The sequence below is a fragment of the Lolium rigidum genome, chromosome 6 (genome assembly GCF_022539505.1).
Source record: "Lolium rigidum isolate FL_2022 chromosome 6, APGP_CSIRO_Lrig_0.1, whole genome shotgun sequence".
Lineage (NCBI taxonomy): Eukaryota > Viridiplantae > Streptophyta > Magnoliopsida > Poales > Poaceae > Lolium > Lolium rigidum.
In genome coordinates, this window is record NC_061513.1 from 54,610,731 (window position 1) to 54,630,534 (window position 19,804).

Here is a 19,804-nt window from a genome sequence, read left to right on the forward strand (position 1 = left end):
GAGCCATATGACAAATTGTTTTGAAGATGCCTATCAAATGAAAACTCAACATTTTATTAAATACTCAAGCATAATTAGTGCTCAGTAAGGAATTTTTTAAATCGAGTCAACTTACAACTCTTTCATGCTCCTTTCGATGAATGCGGATGCACAGTTCTTCCCTCTCCGAGAGGTTGTTCTCCCATGTCTCCCACTTCTTTAATTTCCATCCTCCCCTTTTATTTTGCCTACGTACACTTCCATATTTCTTGTATATATCTAAACTTACAAGTGACTCCACAAATATGTAAGATTGCAAGTTTTCTGGCTTTCGAGGGCCGAAATCTAATAATTTCATTGCCTCGTTCAATTCAGTCTCAAAGTTCTCCCCATTCCATATCAACGTATATGTAAATAGTTTATTGTCACCACTTTGCGTCAATAACTTACCCCCATGAATTAAATTTGGACCAGGAAGGTAATTTGATGTGTCAATATTGTACTTCTGGCTCCACTTTTGCTCCAGTTTGTTTTCAAGTGTCCAAATCTGTACCTTACCAAAATTCCCTTCAAGTGCATAATGAAATGTTTGAGCAATTGCTATAGATATCTTCCCGTCTATGTCTCGTATGCAGAATTTCCAAGAACCATATGCATAATGTTCAGGCACTGGTGTCGGTAATTGTATCCGCACAAACCTTTCGTCACTGAGATCGAAGGACACAATAGCATGCTGCCAGCTAGCTGCTATATCTTCAATTATCCAATACACTATTCCATCAATATTTATTGCTCCGGCATTTCTCACACAGTTCAAGCTTAAGGCTTCTGGAGTTTTGATATCTTTCCATTTCTCATCACCAAGCGTATAAACCTGAATAACGTTGAATCTATATTTATTCTTGAAAGAGCCATCTATATTATCACTTAGGAAGTGTGTGATCTTGTATTCTTTTTTCAATGGGTGGAATCCAAAGGTGTAGAATGAGAAATGATCGCCCTTCAAATTCCTCAATGGTTTCTTAATATGCATGCTTTCACCCGTTGCAAGGTTTGCTATCTTGATGGTTGATGTGTTTGTGTATAAGCAAATAAGCCCATTGCATGATCCACAAAGGAGATCATCAGGGCCAATCACAGGCACTGCATATGTTGATTGTGACCATGCTTCATCAACAAGTATGGCATCACTAGGGTAGCATTTTCTTGCAATAGACTCTTGTTTGAAGAATAATATGGCATAACGGGATGCATGTTTAAGGTGTAATGTGGCAAAATTGGGATCACGGATCATTGCTTTCCATTGTTTGCAAACACCAACACACCTCAATAAAGTGCTAACTGGAAGCCTAAAAAATATCCGCTCCATGAGATCTTCCGTGAGACAGTTTATTAAGCATTCATCATCTATTCGTTTCTTTGAATTGGCTTCCTCAAATTCCATAGTAAGCACAAAGCCTAGGTACGAAATTATTGTAGGAAAAAACATTTTAGAAAATGATGGGGCATACACCATAAATATTTTTTATTAAAATAAGTAGCCGGAAAAAACATGAAGAAAGTTTGAAATTTCTATACGTTTAAGATTCTAAGAATTGGTACATGATTAAAGAGGAAAAATATGGAGCCTGGTATGATTGGTCTATTTACCAAAAACAGTTAACAAATGCATTTACATATGATTGTTGTAAATTTGAATACACATGTAAGCATGCACAAATAACATAAACTATGGACCTTGACACTAATATACAATCCACACACCTAGACGATACTTGCAAGAATTAAGTGTGGGAAACAATAGAAAATAGTTTAGATGGAAACGTTACATAACTAATAAATTAAAAAATAGGATTACACGGTATGTAAATCTAGAACAACATGAAAAACTACATGTTGGCAAGGAATGCTGGTTGTAAACACAAAAAACTATGCCGTTTTGGCAAGTTTGGTAACTAATAGAATTTGCAGATGGCAAAATAATAGTGGGCTATATGAAAAAACATAACAAGTACATCAGAGGGATATACGGAAATCAAACTATGGTAAAAACAATTATTGGGATAACAAGTTCTGATTTGTGAGTAAAAACAATAGAGGAACAAATACAAGAAATGGATTTTTCACCAAAAACATGGTTTACCGGGAAATTATTGGGGCGGGTGGATCAGATCTTACCGACGAAACCTAAACTTCCAATCCACGACGACGCGGATCACCTCCCCTCTCTGATCGATAGCCTTCTCTTCTCTACAAACTTTTGCGTGCAAGGCCTCACGGATATCGCGTCCTCAGCTGAGCCTTGTCACACACCATCACTGCGCCGCCGGTCTGTATCTAGGGTTAACATGTCGAAGGTGGATTGAAGGAGGGGATGGGGTGGAATTTATCTAAAAGGATAAGTTATGGATCATTTTGGGCCTTACCAAGGCATTAACATCCATGACCATTGGATCAGGACCCGGCCCAGGAGGAGGGCGAGCGGGGGTAGCTGCTTCGGCCCCTCAAAACCAAGGGGGTACCTAATTATTTCTATGTAATGTTGGGTTTGGCCCAAGTTAGTAGTGTTACTAGCACTAGTAGGATGGTTTGGTCTGTGTAGGCACAGATCCCACTGGTCATGCGGAGCCATCACCCCTATGAGGGATACACCTTATTTGTTTTTCATGGATTTGACTTCTCACCAGTATACTACATAGGAGTCCAAAAAGGACCACTTGTGATAATGTGACAATTCTATCAAAATCCCACGGACCCATTAGCTTGAGAGAATGTCTTATTGAAATAGTATATGTTTTCCGTTAGGAACACAATGTTAAATATGAGTGATAATCCAAATAGCGACGACCCATCATTGCATGGTTGTATGCCTTCACATCACACTACCTATGAACTAGTTGTTTTTACTAGGACGATACAAAAAAACCATTAACTTCTCATTATTTTTGATACTCAACACATAATCGTCTAAAGAAAGTAACATTTTTTTCCTACATCAGAACTTCTAAAATTGGTACAAACAAGATATACCATTTAAAGTGGAGTCAGAGAGTAGTTTTCTTTCCATTTGTAGATCGTTTCTAAACCAAGTTTCCCATTTCTTCTTCTATATAAATGTAAGCTTCATTAGATAGCAAAAACAATCTTAAATTGTTAAAAGGGGAAAATGGGAATCTGTGTCCAACCACTAGAGGAAAATCCACAACTCAACTACACGCATGGAAAACACTACAACATCATACATGGTGCTTATTATAGGTCGTGCCACACTCTAAAGGCCGCGGACATGGATTAGGCGACTCTTAAGGGACATTGGGAATTTATGAACTCAACATTTATGAGATTATTTCTACAATATTTTGAACTATTCTACGTATTTTTAGAAAGGAAACAAAATAATGAACTTCACTATTTGTTGATTCTCTAAATTTCTTGGGTGATTACCACAAATTTTCATTGCTTTTCACAATCAAGACTATGTTAATTGCTCTCCTCTGGTCTAATACAAAAACTACTCTTTAGTTCAAGGTTTTATTTGATGTTCATAGGATTACCAACAAATAGGGTAACAATGTTAGGTTTTTCAGCTATTTTGTTGATCATATAGTTAGAGTTATAATCTTCAAATACCGGCGAGTCTCGGCGGTGTGGCGCAATGGAGCCTCGGTAACGGACAAGGAGTGATGGACTTGCGCATGGGGCGCTATCTGGCGAGGGATATGCTGATCTCGGTCCTGAAGATGGACCAACTGTTGTTGGCGGTGGCAACTTCTACTGCGAGTGCATGAAGTGCTTGTCATGGGTCTGCTAGATCGGATGTGTGCTCCTATTTTCACCATAGGGGTGACTCGGTGATGCCACGGTATTTATCTGGCGGGGCATCGTTTGTGTTTTTAGGGCATACGGCTATGATGGCATGTTCTTCATCCATTGTCGGGTTTGTAAGTGTTGATTGGTAGCTTCAGGTTGTACGTTCTATGCTTTTGACAGATCTTTGTTGAATAAAATTTAAATAAAGCATCTTCGATGAATAGGCTGAGGGATCTCAGCCTCCGTTTCCAAAAATACCTTTCTTTTATAAAATACATTATACAATATCGACGTATGGTCCCATGCTCCATGAATTTGTTGTTCAACTCTGGATGAAACCTCGAAACAAATAAAAGTGTGAATACTTTTTTATTTTGAAAACATGAGACTGTGAAAGAGGCTCTTTCAATTCATTTAAAGGATGTATCAGTCTAGAGAAGATATATTTTACATGTAATATGATTCTCTTAGTTACTTCTCATTGGCTACCATTTTACGAGACTACGACATAATTTACCAGCTACATGCTGCAAAATTAGTTTGTTCACTTAGCCATGATATTAGGCTTTACTGGAATGGGAGAAACAAATAACATGTGCCCTTCCTGCCAGGGGTTATGCCGTACTTGAACCTAGATAGATTGATTGAATGGGACACTACGAGGTAACACAGGAGCTCCACCGGCGGGTCGGTGAAGTTGTAGCTGGCCTCTGTACAGCAGCATGCGCCGCGCTGGGAAGCCATCTTACGGTCATCGACCTCGTTGTAGATGAACAACCTCCCGCAACCGTCGTGGGGCACTGGATCATTGTCGCATGCACGACGATGTTCATTGATCGTGGCTCACACTTTTGGCACTGGTTCTTGGGAAGCTCACCACCGCGGCGTTCGCGCCCATATCCGCCCTTTCACTGTATGTAACAAAGCATGTGGCATGATATTTGTGCATAGATGAATCAATAAAAGAAATCCAATAGAAGCCACCTTGAATGGGAAAGCTTGAAAGCCTGTAGATAGAGTGAAGCACCATGACTCCATGAGGTCTATATAGTACTGTACGAAAGTTTCACTGCTTCGGCGTATGCATATGGAAAAACTGCACAACATTGCGGGTACCGGTATCCTCTAAGAGCATCTCTAGTAGACCCCTCAAACTGTACCCCATATACGCGTTTGGGACCGGTTTGAGGGTTTGCACCGTTTTGTGGGCCAAAACAGATCATGTATGCGCGTTTTCATTTCCGAGCGGCGCGATACGGTATAATATTCTGTTCGGAGAGGGCGATGAGGTCCGAAACCCTCATTCCTCCGCCGCTTTCTCTGCACTTGCATCCGCCGACGAAATCCGTAGCCAGCGACCAAATCCAAGCTCCCCGACGGTAGATGGTCTCCGGGCGGTCCCCTAGCGGTCGCGGGGGCGACCAGATTGGCCGCAGAGGGGTCCTAGAGCCGCCGCTATGTCTTGGTGTTGAAGTTCTTGTATTGGTCTTAGTACCTCAAATATTTCTTTAGAGCTAGAATGGGGCGTTTCACTTTTTATTTGGTGTTTAGAGCATCCATATGTAGGCATTTTTGAAAAAATCTAACCTTTTTGTGAAATGTTAGCCCGAAATGATTTTTTTTTTCAAATCTTCAGCCAGGTCTGACACTTTTTGGTACTGCCAAATGCTCTAGAGGTAGCCTCGGCCGTGATACTGCCCGGGCAGTAGGGTTGAGTGTGATACTGCCAAAGTGGCATTGGCGGTCCCACGCCTGACCGTACCGCCGGAGCGTTCGGTGGTATCAAAAAGGGTCAGATCCACCTAAAATTTTGGAACAAAAATCATTTTACTCAGAAGTTCATTTTTTTTAATAAAATGTTGCTCTGTGGCTGTTGCCTCACAGTTCTTGTTAAAATAAATTGTTTTGCAAAAGGGCTAGGTTTGCCTGACTTGCCCCATATTTACCTACATTTAGGACAATAGAAAAATAGTCGCATAAATCTGTTAATAAGAATGCCTGTACTTAGCGGATGGGGTCCCTACTTTTCTTATAGTCGCATAAATCTGTTAGTATAGGATAGTAGCTTAACAACTGTTGCCATTCCATGGATACAAGATCGCCTGGCAACATGTCAGATAGTATATGCTTTCCAGGGACGTGTCCAGAATACAATAGCATTTCATATATTCAAATGCAAATGTCTTAAATTCAACTCTAGGCATCCACTACTCTACAGTATGTTTTGGTGTTGAAGTTCTGATATTCCGCTTAGCACCTCAAATGTTTCATTAGAATTAGAATGGAATGCTCTATTTTTCGTTTGGTGTTTTGAGAATCCATATGTACACAACGGAACAATAATCACATAATCGTGCAAGAAATATTGCTAGGGTAAACGTTATTGTTGTTCGCAAAATAATCTCTAAGATTTTTATATACACACAGAAGCGGAGCTCACAAGGTCTGAAGAAAAATCTTTGTGTAATGGTTTTAAATTTCAACTGCTGATTCACTGAACATTCTTCTTTTACAGCAAGATGAGACGGAAATCGGTTTGGGAGGAAACAACCAGCTATTGACATTGGGCATAGGACTATTAGTTACAGTCGTTGCTGCAACTTACGTAACAAGACTCGCTAAGGTAATTGACCTGTATCCTGGTGGACAATCAGCTATTGAGATGTGTTCTTCCCATTTTGTCAACCTGCTAACTGCTTCTCTTTATTTTTCAGGATGCTGTAAAGGATATTGATGAATAGAATGGTAGGATTACATAGGCAAGAGGGCTATTCCGATAGCAGAGTAGCACGCATTGTACATCACTGGCATCTTTTGATGCGATCTAATCTACGAAATATAAGCAATTGTCAGAGGAAAAAGATGTGTCCCTTCTCTTTTTTTTTTGAGAGCACTCGCAAAAGCGTGTCTTATCTTTATAGAAGAGAGCTACAACATTTACAAGACCGGCAACCAGATGCGAACATCATGACCGAGAACACACGCACACCGATCCCCTTCCGCCTAAGGCCTACTCTCTCGCTACATCTAATCTCCCTCCTCTCTTTGCTCTCTTCCAAAGGTGGAACTCATCTCTAATCTCATCTACCATTTGGCCAACATTCTTGTGCCTCCTCACATCTCCGAAAGCCCACGTGTTCCGTTGCTTCCAGAGTGTCCATGCCGTGCAAATAACCATCGAGTCGAAGCGCTTCCTGTCGATTCTCCTCACTCGCTTGCGGGCCTCCGTCCACCATCTCTGCAGGTTGCCTGTGGAACATGGGTCAGTAAGGTGTAGGCTCGCACTGTGTAGGACTCTGCACCACACCTATCTCACGTAAGGACATAAGGTTAGAATATGATCCACATTGTCCTCCTCTTGCAGACATGTATAGCATGCATCCGGGTGCTTCATCCGTGTCTCGCCCTCCTATCCGAGGTCCACAGCCGATACTTCATTGCCGGCCATGCAAACATCTTGCACTTCATGGGGGAGAAAGATCCCCACACTGGCTTACTCATACTCCATCGCACGCTTCCCTGGCAAAGCATCCCGTAGGTGGCTTTAGCCGTATACCTTCCGGATTCCACCCTTTCCAGGAGATATGATCCGAGCTCCCGGCATCTCTGTCCACTGTTTCTACTGCCTTCCAAAGCATCAAGCATTCCCTCCAGAGATCCTCTGTCATCTCTCCCGATATGTCATCTATCCATCCATCCTCGGGCAGTGCCTCTCCTACCAGGCGCTCATTTTTCCTCCTTGGGACCCTCGCAACGACCTCCGGTGCCAACTCCGCCGCAGTAAACCCACTGATCCATCTATCCTTCCAGAAGAAGGTCGATCATCCATCTCCCACTCTAAAGTGTGCCAGGCTCTGGAACACTTCCTCTGCTTCTGGGTCCTTCAGCCCTGGTAAGCCCTGCCATGGCTTTGCCATGTCCGTACGTCTGAGCCAAAACCATCTCACTCAGAGCGCCAAACCCTGCAACCTCAGATCTTTCACCCCTATCCCGCCAAATTCCTTTGGTTTGCAAATGGTTTTCCACGCCACTAGACACTGCCCTCCTTGGACCTCGTCCTTGCCTGCCCAGAAAAAAGCTCTCATCCATTTGTTTATCTCCTCCAGCAGCCATGTAGGGGCCTCCACAACCACCATTTGGTGCACCGCTCTTGCCGTCACAATTGAGTTAACAAGCACAAGCCTCCCCTCTCGCCGAATAAGCCCTCTTTGCCACAATGGCACACATTTGATGACTTGGTCCAGCATCGGCTGCCAGTCAGACTTAGTTAGGGGTCTGAGTGCTAACTAGAGACCAAGGTATCTGATCGGGAACCGCGCCAACTCACAGCCTAGGATTCGAGTGGTCCTCACCTCTTCCTCCTGTGTACCTCGGATCAGAGTAGCTGTCGTCTTCCTATAGTTGACCTTCAGGCCCGAGGCCTCGTCAAACAGGCACAAGATGTGTCTCACGGCCCATAACTCCCTGTTCTCCGGTTTTAGGAACATCACTACGTCATCCGCATATCGATAGCCTATGTAAGGGCGAAATAGAGGCCAGGTTTCCAAAAAGCCCGTCCTCCACCGCCCTGGTGATCATGGCAGACAAGGTCTCCATAGCCGCCACAAACAGCATGGGTGACGTTGGGTCACCCTGCCTCAAACCCCGTCCATGGTATACCCGGTCCCCCGGCACCCCGTTCACCATAACCCTCATGTTCGCCGTGTATAACAGGAGGGCGATCCACTTTAGGAACCTCTCGCCGAATCCCATTCTCCTCAACACCTCAAACATGAAACTCCAAGAGATAGAGTCGAAAGCACGCGCTAGGTCTAGCTTCAAAAGCACCCCAGTCTGTCTCCTCATGTTGATCTTCCTGGCCACTTGCCTGACTAGCACAAAATTATCATGCAAGCTTCGATGCTAGATGAAAGCCAATTGATTCATACTAACAATCTCTCCAAATCTGGCCGAAGATGATTTGCAATGATTTTTTAGAACAGTTTCGCAAAGCTATGGACTAGGCTTATAGGCCTGAAGTCCTTTGTCTCAATTGCCTCTGGTCTCTTAGGGATTAGGGTGATTAAAGCTCTGTTCAGTCTGGCAAACCCTCTATCATCTCCCACTCCCAGTTTCATGATCCCTTTATGATCGGCCAAGCTCTCTGGTAGAACGTGCACGCGCCAGAATGTGTCTCTTCTCAATGTCTTCATCCAACTGAAAACCTGATTTCCTCTCTGGTAGTGATGTATATATGCCTACTCAAAAACTATTAAAAGTGAGCCAAGGATCGTGCATTACCTCCGCGGCTACACTGAATTTATCTACCAGTAGTCGCCATCCCCTCATGCGATGGATGCAGTTGGCGTATGATCTCCATCACTCCATGCCGTCGTACGCCTAGGCAATCACCTTGATCGACGCCAGACGCCCGGAGGTCTGTGAACACACGGATCAACCCGAACGAGATGGCAAGTCCTCGCCGTGACACCGCCCTGCGCCACCTCTCGTCCACATCCGCACCCTCTCCAGCCCGGCGGACTCAAAAACCGTTCCCTTATCAAGACCAAGGTCCACCACTGCTCCTCCTTCTGCCTGCCGATCTCTTGTTTCAGTGGAGGGCTGCCTGGTTGTAGGTTCAGCGGAACATGGCGGCCTCAAGGTTGCTCTACATTGCCGTCCCCGACCACCACGGCCATGGCCGGCGGAGCACCTTCCGCTACACTCGCCACGTCCTGTAGAGCACGCTCCAGCTCATGGGATGCAAGCCACGCCACGCCTTCAAGGTCCCCTGGCTATTCGTCCTAATTAATGGTTTTCAGTATGTCTTTCTCTGTCTGCCTCGTCTCCCTGAGCTCAGCTCCCCAGTTAATGGTACCAAATACTGAATGCTCTAGGATAGAATGCTGATGCTCCTGGGCTACTTCTTGGTGACTTGAGATTTGACTCAACACCATAGTATCTGTATCGCTGTCACTAAGATTCAGTTATGGAAATTGCCTGCATGTGTCCGTTTGCATTGAAATTGCAGATGACAAAAGCCTAGCTGCATACTCCATTATATAATTCTTATATTCTGCAACAAGTCGGTTTGTGTTCCCTTGTCTGGATTCCAATTTTCTGACACTCTGTTTCACAGTTTCTGGAACCAGTGCGCCGCAAACTCGTTGAGCTCCAAGGGCATGTTTCAGTTGATTCAGAGAAAAGGGTATTCTAGATATCTGATGGCTCTCCTTAACACCGATGGTTCAGTTGCTAAGGCATGACCTGTTGTTGCCGGTGACAGCAATGGAAACATAAACGATGGCACAGGAAGTGAGAAATCTGTCGGAAATCCTATGTATGGCCCGTTGCAGATTGGGAAGGCAGAGCCTCTCAACCTTCAGTTTGGCTCTTTTGGGATTAGTGCATGGCAGTGATATTGGATGCACCAGACATGCTGGTAGTGCCGAAGTAGATATTTATCCTCATGTTGCAGCTCACCAAAGATGGCAGATGATATCTCATACAACATGTATAAGTAGCATTGTATGTGAAAGTTAAAGTAGCAGATGCTGTGCTTGGGCTGACACGGTATCTCATCTCATACAGCTTGTGATTAAGTACTCGGTGTTTGACAGTGAAGAAGAAGAAGGTGATGATACTGGCGAGGCAGAGACAAATGAGGATATAACTGATGAAGAAAAGGACATCCAAAAGGTAGTTGAAAAAGAACATCTCTTATCCTTCATCTGATCCTCCACTTTTATACACAGAATTTACATGACAAATGAAGTCAATGACGTAAGTTTGTAGTTTGTTTCTCCCATGTGCCTAAGTGCTAATAGTGCAATAGAAAAAACATAACTCAACTGAATGCTCTATACTCTAGATGAACATATGAGTATGATGTGTTACAGTTCTATGTACACGCCATTCAGCTGTTGTGGTGCTGCATTCTAGAGATACAACATTAGATCAACAGGAAAGCCAGTGTATTAAACCAATTATCCATTCCTTTGTCTTCGATGATATAATATGGAAAAAAAAACTGAAGCAGATGGAGGAAGCAGGGTCTGTGGATGAACACTCGAGAAAATCGGACGAGAAGTATGAGGATCTAGCCATCAGAGAAAGCCGCTAATGGTCTGACAATGAGCAGCAGACCCTGACGAAGAAGCACCTGACCCTGGTCATAGGCGACGCCAGGGGATGGTGGCATGAAGAAGGCTGACAACCTGGATATCGTTGGAGCAGAGAAACGAAGGCGGCTTGGAGATGCCGTGCGCCTACCCTCTTACAATGAACAACGTGTGTCTTAGAATCGGCACCATGGCGAGGAGATGGTGCACGGAATGGTTGTAGCCATCCCGGCTACCTCGCCTTGCCGTTTCAGCAACAAGAAGTTGATGCTCCTATATGGTGTCTGGAGTTAGTAAGTGTTAAACCTCATCCTCAGTTCCTCACCTGAGTTAGGTAGCTACAAATGTTGCTCTAAGATGTCATCATGTTCTCTATAACTCGTTTCCTATATAAATGAAAATCACAGCTCTCCTGCGTTTCTTCAAAAAAAAAAAAGTCATCATGTTGTTGTATCTGTTGAGACAGAGGAGACCTTGTGTGTACTGGCCTGGAAAGAAGGATGTGGAGTGACAGGGGCAATGGATAAGTTAATAGTTCCCCTTGTATATATGGCATAATAACAAGAATGTATTAGACAGAAAATACTAGTGTGGTTAAAAGATCGATCAACTGGAGTATAAAAATGAGAGTGCAAGTGTTTTTCATGAGAATTGTTTTTCTTTTGGTGTTTTGAGAATCCATCTGTATGTACAATCAAGCCGATGATGCAGCCACAAAAATCATGTACTAGAGACATTGCTTTTTGGGCAAGGGTTCTTGCTGGCCAAGTAATCTCTCAATTTTTCTATAAACATACATGCTGAGCTCACAAGTTCTGAAGACCCCTTAATATGTGGCTTCAAATTTGAACAATGACAGTTATTCTACAGCAAGATGAGACAGAAATTGGTTTGGAACGAAACAACCAGCTAGGGACATTGGGCATAGAACTATCAGTTCCAGTCATTGCTGCTACTTCCGTAACAAGACTTGCTAAGGTAATTGATCTTTTGTGATGTACTCCCTCCGTTCGTGTTTAATTGACGCCCTACATGCATACAAGCTCTACTAGCTAGGTTGTACTCCCGCGTCGATTAAACAAGAACAGAGGTAGTATATATCTTGGTGGCAATCAACTATTAAAGATGTGTTCTTTCCATTCTGTTAACCTACTAACTGCTTCTCTTTATTTTATAGGATGCTGTAAAAGATATCGATGAATAGAATGGTAGAACTACATAGACAAAAGGGTCATTCAATAGCGAAGTAGCACGAACTGTACATCACTGGAATCTTTGATGCAATCTAATCTAGTACAAGCAACTGTCAGGAAAAAAAAGTTTCTTCTCATTGTTCTCATCCAAGCCAACTGAAGTACCTATCTCTTATACACATGCGACATGCCTATGCTGAATCTACCAAAAATGAGCACAGAATCATACCTGCCTGACCGAATCTACCACTACCAGTAGTCGCCGCACGAACATAAACCATTCTTCATGTGATGGAAGCAGTTGGCATCCCTCAGTATGATCTCCCGGCCGTACGCCTTGGCGATCATCTTGATCGCGGAATGGCAGTCACCGCACACCCGGAGGTTCTTGAACACACGGATCGGCGCGCCGGCCGGCACAGCAAGCAGCCCAAATGCAACGGCGAGCCTCTCGCTGTGGTAGGCTAGACCCTTCTCCCTCCCCTCCGGCCCCTCATCCTGCAGTGCCCAGTCAGTATCTGCCACGTATCCTTCAGCTCGGATCCTGTCCATCATCTCCTCCACCTTCCGGTAAATCTCTTCCGCCCGGGGGTGCCCCCGGTCCTCCACATAGAACAAGTGTGTCACACCGTTTACTCCCACCCAGCTGCACCCGGGTTCCTTGGTGATCCCTCTCGACTTCATCAGCGTCCTGACCCTCGCCACGTCGGCCCACCGCCTTGCCCGCGAGTAGAGGTTCGACAGCATGACATACGGCACGGCGTCAGTCGGGTCCAGCCCCCACACCATCTCGGCCGCGTGCTCGCCGAGCTCCGCGTTCCCGTGCGTCCGGCAAGCGCCGAGCAGCGCCTTCCAGACAGTGGCGTCCAGCCTTGTCGTGCTCTGGCTCAGCAGGTCCATGGCCTCGTCGAGCCGCCCGGCTCGGCCTAGCAGGTCGACCATGCAAGCGTAGTGGTCTGGTCCAGGCGCCACGCCGTGCTCGGCCTGCATGGACCGGAAGTGCGCCCGGCCGGCATCGACCAGGCCAGCATGGCTGCACGCGAATAGCAGCCCGATGAAGGTGACGTAGTCCGGCCTGCACCCGGACCGGACCATGTCGGTGTAGACCTCCAGCGACTCCTTGCCCCGGCCGTTCTGGGCGTACCCGACGATCAGGGCCGTCCACGTGATGGGGTCACGCCGAACACGCATAGCGTCGAACACCTTTTTGGCCTCGCCCAGCGAGCCGGTCTTGGCGTACATGGACACCAGCGAGTTCCCGACCGAGAGGAAGGGGTCCAGCGCGAGCCTGACCGCGGTGGCGTGCACAGAAAGGCCCAGCTCGAGCGCGGTGGCGCCAGCGCACGAGCTCAGCGCGGCCGCGACGACGAACTCGTCAGGCCTGATCCCCGAGGCGACCATGTCGCGGTACACCCGCAGCGCGGGGTCGTGGGAGCGAGAGCGCGCGAGCCCCGTGAGGAGGGAGGTCCAGGTGACCACGTCGCGGTGTGGCATTTCGTCGAACACGGCCCGCGCGGCGCCGTGGCGGGACAGCTTGGCGTATGCGTCGACGAGGGCGTTGGCGACGTGGAGGTGCGCGGCGAGCCCCGCGCGGAGGAGGAGGGAGTGGAGCGCGTCGGCGCCAGCCGGGACGCGGAGGAGCGCGGCGGAGTTGAGGATGGGCGGGAGGGTGTACTCGTCGGCGTGGTGTCCCCGGTCGCGCATCTCGTGGAGCAAGGCGAGCGCGCGTTGGTGAGCTTCTCAAGAACCACGTGCTTTGTTCCATCCAGTGAAAGGGCGGTCATATGGACGCAAACGCCGCGGTGGTGAGCTTCTCAAGAACCAGTGTCAAAAGTGTGAGCCACGATCGATGAACATCGTTGTGCATGCGGCGATGATCCAGTGCCCCGCGAAGGTTGCGGGAGTTTGGTCATCTACAACGAGGTCGACGACCATAAGATGGCATACCAACGCGGCACGTGCTGCTGTATAGAGGCCAGCTACAACTTCACCGACCCCCCGTTGGAGCTCCTATGTTACCTCGTAGTGTCTCATTCAGTCAATCTATCTAGGTTCAAGTACGGCATAACCCCTGGCAGGAAGGGCACATGTTATTTGTTTCTCCCATTCCAGTAAAGCCTTATATCATGGCTAAGTGAACAAGCTAATTTTGCAGCATGTAGCTGGTCAATTATGTCCTAGTCTTGTAAAAGAGAGAAGTCCAATTTACCCCCCTAAATTTGTCTCAAAGTTTAGATTACAACCCTGAACTTTACTTTGGTTCAATCTTCAACCCTGAATTCTATAAACCGTTAGGAATTGAACCTTCTACCCTTTTTGACAAGTTTTGAATCGGTTTTTCTTGCCAGTTAGCGGTTTTTCCCCCTATATATTATGCCAACTCATCAACTTACAACATACATGGTACATGTACTTCCTCTCTCTCTCCATATCGCATGATCACCTCATGCCTCATCATGATCGTCTTCCTCCCTGAAACGAGGCCATGTTGACCACAGAGGGATGCCTCCATCGAACAATAACACCAGACGTTTGCCCTTGACATCACCTACCGTGCCTAGCCTTCCGCCAGCACGGGGCAATCAGCACGCAGCGCAGCGAGCCGCGGGGGAGCATTTTTATTCCAGCAGGTTAAGAGTTGAATATGAAGCATAGAGTTGAAGATGAAGAGTTAAAGACATAGAATACATGTACGCACTATTTTACCAATAGAATATATTACGTGACAAGAAAAACCGGCTTAAGACAATGCAAGGGATGATTCTGAACCGTTTTTAGAATTCAGGGTTGAAAGTTGAACCAAAGTAAAGTTCAGGGTTGTAAGCTGAACTTTGAGACAAGTTTAGGGGCTAAATTGGACTTCTCTCTCTCGTAAAATGGTAGCCAATGAAAAGTAACTAAAGAGAATCATATTACATGTAAAATGTATCTTCTCTAGACTAATACATCCTTTAAATGAATTGAAAGAGCCTCTTTCACAGTCTCCTGTTTGCAAAATAAAAAAGTATTCACACTTTTATTCGTTTCGTGGTTTCATTCAGAGTTGAACAACAAATTCATGGAGCATGGGACCATATGTTGATATTGTATAATCTAATTTATAAAAGAAAGGTGTTTTTCGAAAAGGAGGTTGAGATCCCTCAGCCTATTCATTGAAGATGTTTTATCTAAATTTTATTCAACAAAGACCTGCCAAAAGCATACATTGTACAACCTGAAGCTACCGATCAACACTTACAAACCCGACGATGGGTGAAGAACATGCCATCATAGCCGTATGCCCTAAAAACACAAACAATGCCCCGCCAGCTAAATACCGTTGGCATCACCGAGTCACCCCTATGGTGAAAATAGGAGCACACATCCGATCTAGCAGACCCACGACAAGCACCTCATGCACTCGCAGCAGAAGTTGTCACCTCCAACAACAGTTGGTCCATCTTCAGGGTCGAGATCAGCATATCCCTCACCAGATAGCGCCCCATGCGCGAGTCCATCACTCCTTGTCTGTTACCGAGGCTCCGTCACGACACACCGCCGTGACTCGCCGGTATTTGAACATTATAACTATAACTATATGATCAACAAAATAGCTGAAAAACCTACTCCGTAACATTGTTACCCTATATGTTGGAAATCCTATGAACATCAAATAAAACCTTGAACTAAAGAGCAGTTTTTGTATTACACCAGAGGAGAGCAATTAACATAGTCTTGATTGTGAAAAGCAATGAAAATCTGTGGTGATCACCCAAGAAATTTAGAGAATCAACAAGTAGTGAAGTTCATTATTTTGTTTCCTTTCTAAAAATACGTAGAATAGATCAAAATATTGTAGAAATAATCTCATAAATGGTGAGTTCATAAATTCCCGATGTCCCTTAAGAGTCGCCTAATCCATGTCCGCGACCTTTAGAGTTTGGCACGACGTATAATAAGCACCATGTATGATGTTGTAGTGTTTGCCATGACGTGTAGTTGAGTTGTGGATTTCCCTCTAGTGGTTGGACACAGATTCCCATTTTCCCTTTTAACAATTTAAGATTGTTTTGCTATCTAATGAAGCTTACATTTATATAGAAGAAGAAATGGGAAACTTAGTTTAGAAACGATCTACAAATGGAAAAAAAACTACTCTTTGAAACCACTATAAATGGTATATCTTGTTTGTACCAATTTTAGAAGTTCCGATGTATGAAAAAATGTTACTTTCTTTAGACGATTATGTGTCGAGTATCAAAAATAGTGAGACGTTAATGGATTTTTTGTATCGTCCTAGTAAAAACAACTAGTTCATAGGTAGTGTGATGTGAAGGCATACAACCATGCAATGATGGGTCTTCTCTATTTGGATTATCACTCATATTTAACATTGTGTTCCTAATGGAAAACATATACTATTTCAATAAGACGTTCTCTCAAGCTAATGGGTCTGTGGGATTTTGATAGAATTGTCACATTATCACAAGTGGGCCTTTTTGGACTCCTATGTAGTATATTGGTTCCTATGTAGTATATTGGTGAGAAGTCAAATCCATGAAAAACAAATAAGGTGTATCCCTCATAGGGGTGGTGGCTCCGCATGACCAGTGGGATCTGTGCCTACACAGACCAAACCATCATACTAGTGCTAGTAACACTACTAACTTGGGCCAAACCCAGCATTACATAGAAATAATTAGGTACCCCCTTGGTTTTGAGGGGCCGAAGCAGCTACCCCCGCTCGCCCTCCTCCTGGGCCGGGGGTCCTGATCCATTGGTCATGGATGTTAATGCCTTGATAAGGCCCAGAATGATCCATAACTTACCCTTCTAGATAAAATCCCACCCCATCCCCCCTTCAATCCACCTTCGACCTGTTAACCCTAGATATAGACCGGCGGCGCGGTGATGGTGTGTGACAAGGCTCAGCTGAGGACGCGATATCCGTGAGGCCTTGCACGCAAAAGTTTGTAGAGAAGAGAAGGCTATCGAGAGAGGGGAGGTGATCCGCATCGTCGTGGATTGGAAGTTTAGGTTTCATCGGTAAGATCTGATCCACCCGCCCCAATAATTTCCCGATAAACCATGTTTTTGGTGAAAATCCCTTTCTTGTATTTGTTCCTCTATTGTTTTTACTCATAAATCAAAACTTGTTATCCCACATAATTGTTTTTACCATAATTTGATTTCCATATATCCCTCTGATGTACTTGTTATGTTTTTTCATATAGCCCACTTTTATTTTTCCATCTGCAAATTCTACCAAACTTTCCAAAACGGCATAGTTTTTTGTGTGTTTACAACCAGCATTCCTTGCCAACATGTAGTTTTTCATGTTGTTCTAGATTTACATACCTGTGTAATCCTATTTTTTATTGATTAGTTATGTAATGTTTCCATCTAAACTATTTTCTATTGTTTCACACACTTAATTCATGCAAGTATCCTCTAGGTGTGTGGATTGTATATTAGTGTCAAGGTCCATAGCTTATGTTATTTGTGCATGCTTACATGTGTATTCAAATTTACAACAATCATATGTAAATGCATTTGTTAACTATTTTTGGTAAATAGACCGATCATACCAGGCTCCATATTTTGCTATGTGGCTGATACCTCTTTAATCATGTACCAATTCTTAGAATCTTAAACCTATAGAAATTTCAAACTTTCTTCACGTTTTTTCTGCTAGTTATTTTAATAAAAAATATTTATGGTGTATGCCCCATCATTTTCTAATTTTTTTTCCTACAATAATTTCATACCTAGGCTTTGTGCTTACTATGGAATTTGAGGAAGCCAATTCAAAGAAACAAATAGATGATGAATGCTTAATAAACTGTCTCACGGGAGACCTCATGGAGCAGATATTTTTTAGGCTTCCAGTTAGCACTTTATTGAGGTGTGTTGGTGTTTGCAAACAATGGAAAACAATGATCCGTGATCCCAAGTTTGCCACATTACACCTTCAACATGCATCCCGTTATGCCATATTATTCTTTCGACAAGAGTCTGTTGCAAGAAAATGCTACCCTAGTGATGCCATACTTGTTGATGAAGCATGGTCACAATCAACATATGCAGTGCCAGTGATTGGCCCTGATGATCTCCTTTGTGGAACATGCAATGGGCTTATTTGCGTATACACAAACACATCAACCATCAAGATAGCAAACCTTGCAACGGGTGAAAGCATGCGTATTGAGAAACCATTGAGGAATTTGAAGGGCGATCATTTCTCATTCTACACCTTTGGATTCCACCCATTGAAAAAAGAATACAAGATCACACACTTCCTAAGTGATAATATAGATGGCCCTTTCAAGAATAAAGATAGATTCAATGTTATTCAGGTTTATACGCTTGGTGATGAGAAATGGAAAGATATCAAAACTCCAGAAGCCTTAAGCTTGAATTGTGTGAGAAATGCTGGAGCAATAAATACGGATGGAGTAGTGTATTGGATAATTGAAGATATAGCAGCTAGCCGGCGACATGCTATTATGTCCTTCGATCTCAGTGAAGAAAGGTTTGTGCGGATACAATTACCCACACCAGTTCCTGAACATTATGCATATGGTTCTTGGAAATTCTGCATACGAGAGATAGACGAGAAGATATGTATAGCAATTGCTCAAACATTTCATTATGCAATTGAAGGGATTTTTGGTAAGGTGCAGATTTGGACACTTGAAAACAAACTGGAGCAAAAGTGGAGCCAGAAGTACAATATTGACACATCAAATTACCTTCCTGGTCCAACTTTAATTCATGGGGGTAAGTTATTGACCCAAAGTGGTGACAATAAACTATTTGCATATAAGTTGAGATGGAATGGGGAGAACTTTGAGACTGAATTGAACGAGGCAATGAAATTGTTAGATTTCGGCCCCCGAAAACCAGAAAACTTGCAATCTTTCATATTTGTGGAGTCACTTGTACGTTTAGATATATACAAAAAATATGGCAGTGTACGTAGGCAAAATAAAAGGGGAGGATGGAAATTAAAGAAGTGGGAGACATGGGAGAACAACCTCTCGGAGAGGGAAGAAATGTGGATCCGCATTCATCAAAAGGAGCATGAAACAAGCTGTATGTTGACTCGTTTTAAAAATTCCTTACTGAGCACTAATTATGCTTGAGTATTTAATAAAATGTTGAGTTTCCATTTGATAGGCATCTTCAAAACAATTTGTCATATGGCTCAATGGTCTACTTCCGCTTATATCTGATGATGCGATTCGACAACAAATAGGCATGGAGGTCAACAAAATATCTCGAGACATTTCAAATCAGGTAAATAATTATCTAAATGGAAGTCAACATAAACTTTGTTTTCATGTTTTAGGGTGAATAGCTAATAACCATTTGAAGAGAGAAAAAATGATAATGATAGTTATATATGTTTTAGTTGGTGTTCTAACACATGTTGTGAATGAGATACCAGCATCCAAGACCCCTCCGACGGCTTAATTTTGTGGGGCAAAAGCGGGATAGAGAAAATTTAGTTGCTTATCTGGATAATTTTGCGTATAATTATAAGGTATAGTGTGCACAAACTTACTAGCTAGATAATTTGTAATATTTTATAAAATGACACATTAACAAACATAACCTAATTATAGGCTACAGCTGATGCAATCAGGATCATCATGAGTTTCATGACAAGTGTTATACCGGATCAGGTAAAGATTTACGTACGGTCTAATTTATCATATTCTAGTTCATTTTTTGCTATAG

At 43.9% G+C, this 19,804-nt stretch overlaps 1 protein-coding gene and 1 long non-coding RNA gene across 2 annotated transcripts; one reads left to right on the forward strand and one right to left on the reverse strand.

Annotated features, from left to right (window-relative positions):
- The first annotated feature begins 6,213 nt into the window (after positions 1 to 6,213).
- On the forward strand, positions 6,214 to 6,650 carry LOC124668295. The gene is made up of 2 exons (XR_006991638.1): positions 6,214 to 6,412; positions 6,504 to 6,650. It is a non-coding gene; the product is annotated as an uncharacterized LOC124668295 (long non-coding RNA).
- Positions 6,651 to 12,331: 5,681 nt separating this feature from the next.
- On the reverse strand, positions 12,332 to 15,567 carry LOC124662619 (pentatricopeptide repeat-containing protein At2g03880, mitochondrial-like). Its single transcript, XM_047200433.1, has 2 exons — positions 15,483 to 15,567; positions 12,332 to 13,818 (listed from the first exon to the last, which is right to left on the reverse strand). Exons 1-2 carry the CDS (start codon positions 15,565 to 15,567, stop codon positions 12,332 to 12,334), a joined length of 1,572 nt encoding a protein of 523 aa, XP_047056389.1.
- Between the last annotated feature and the right edge of the window lie 4,237 nt (positions 15,568 to 19,804).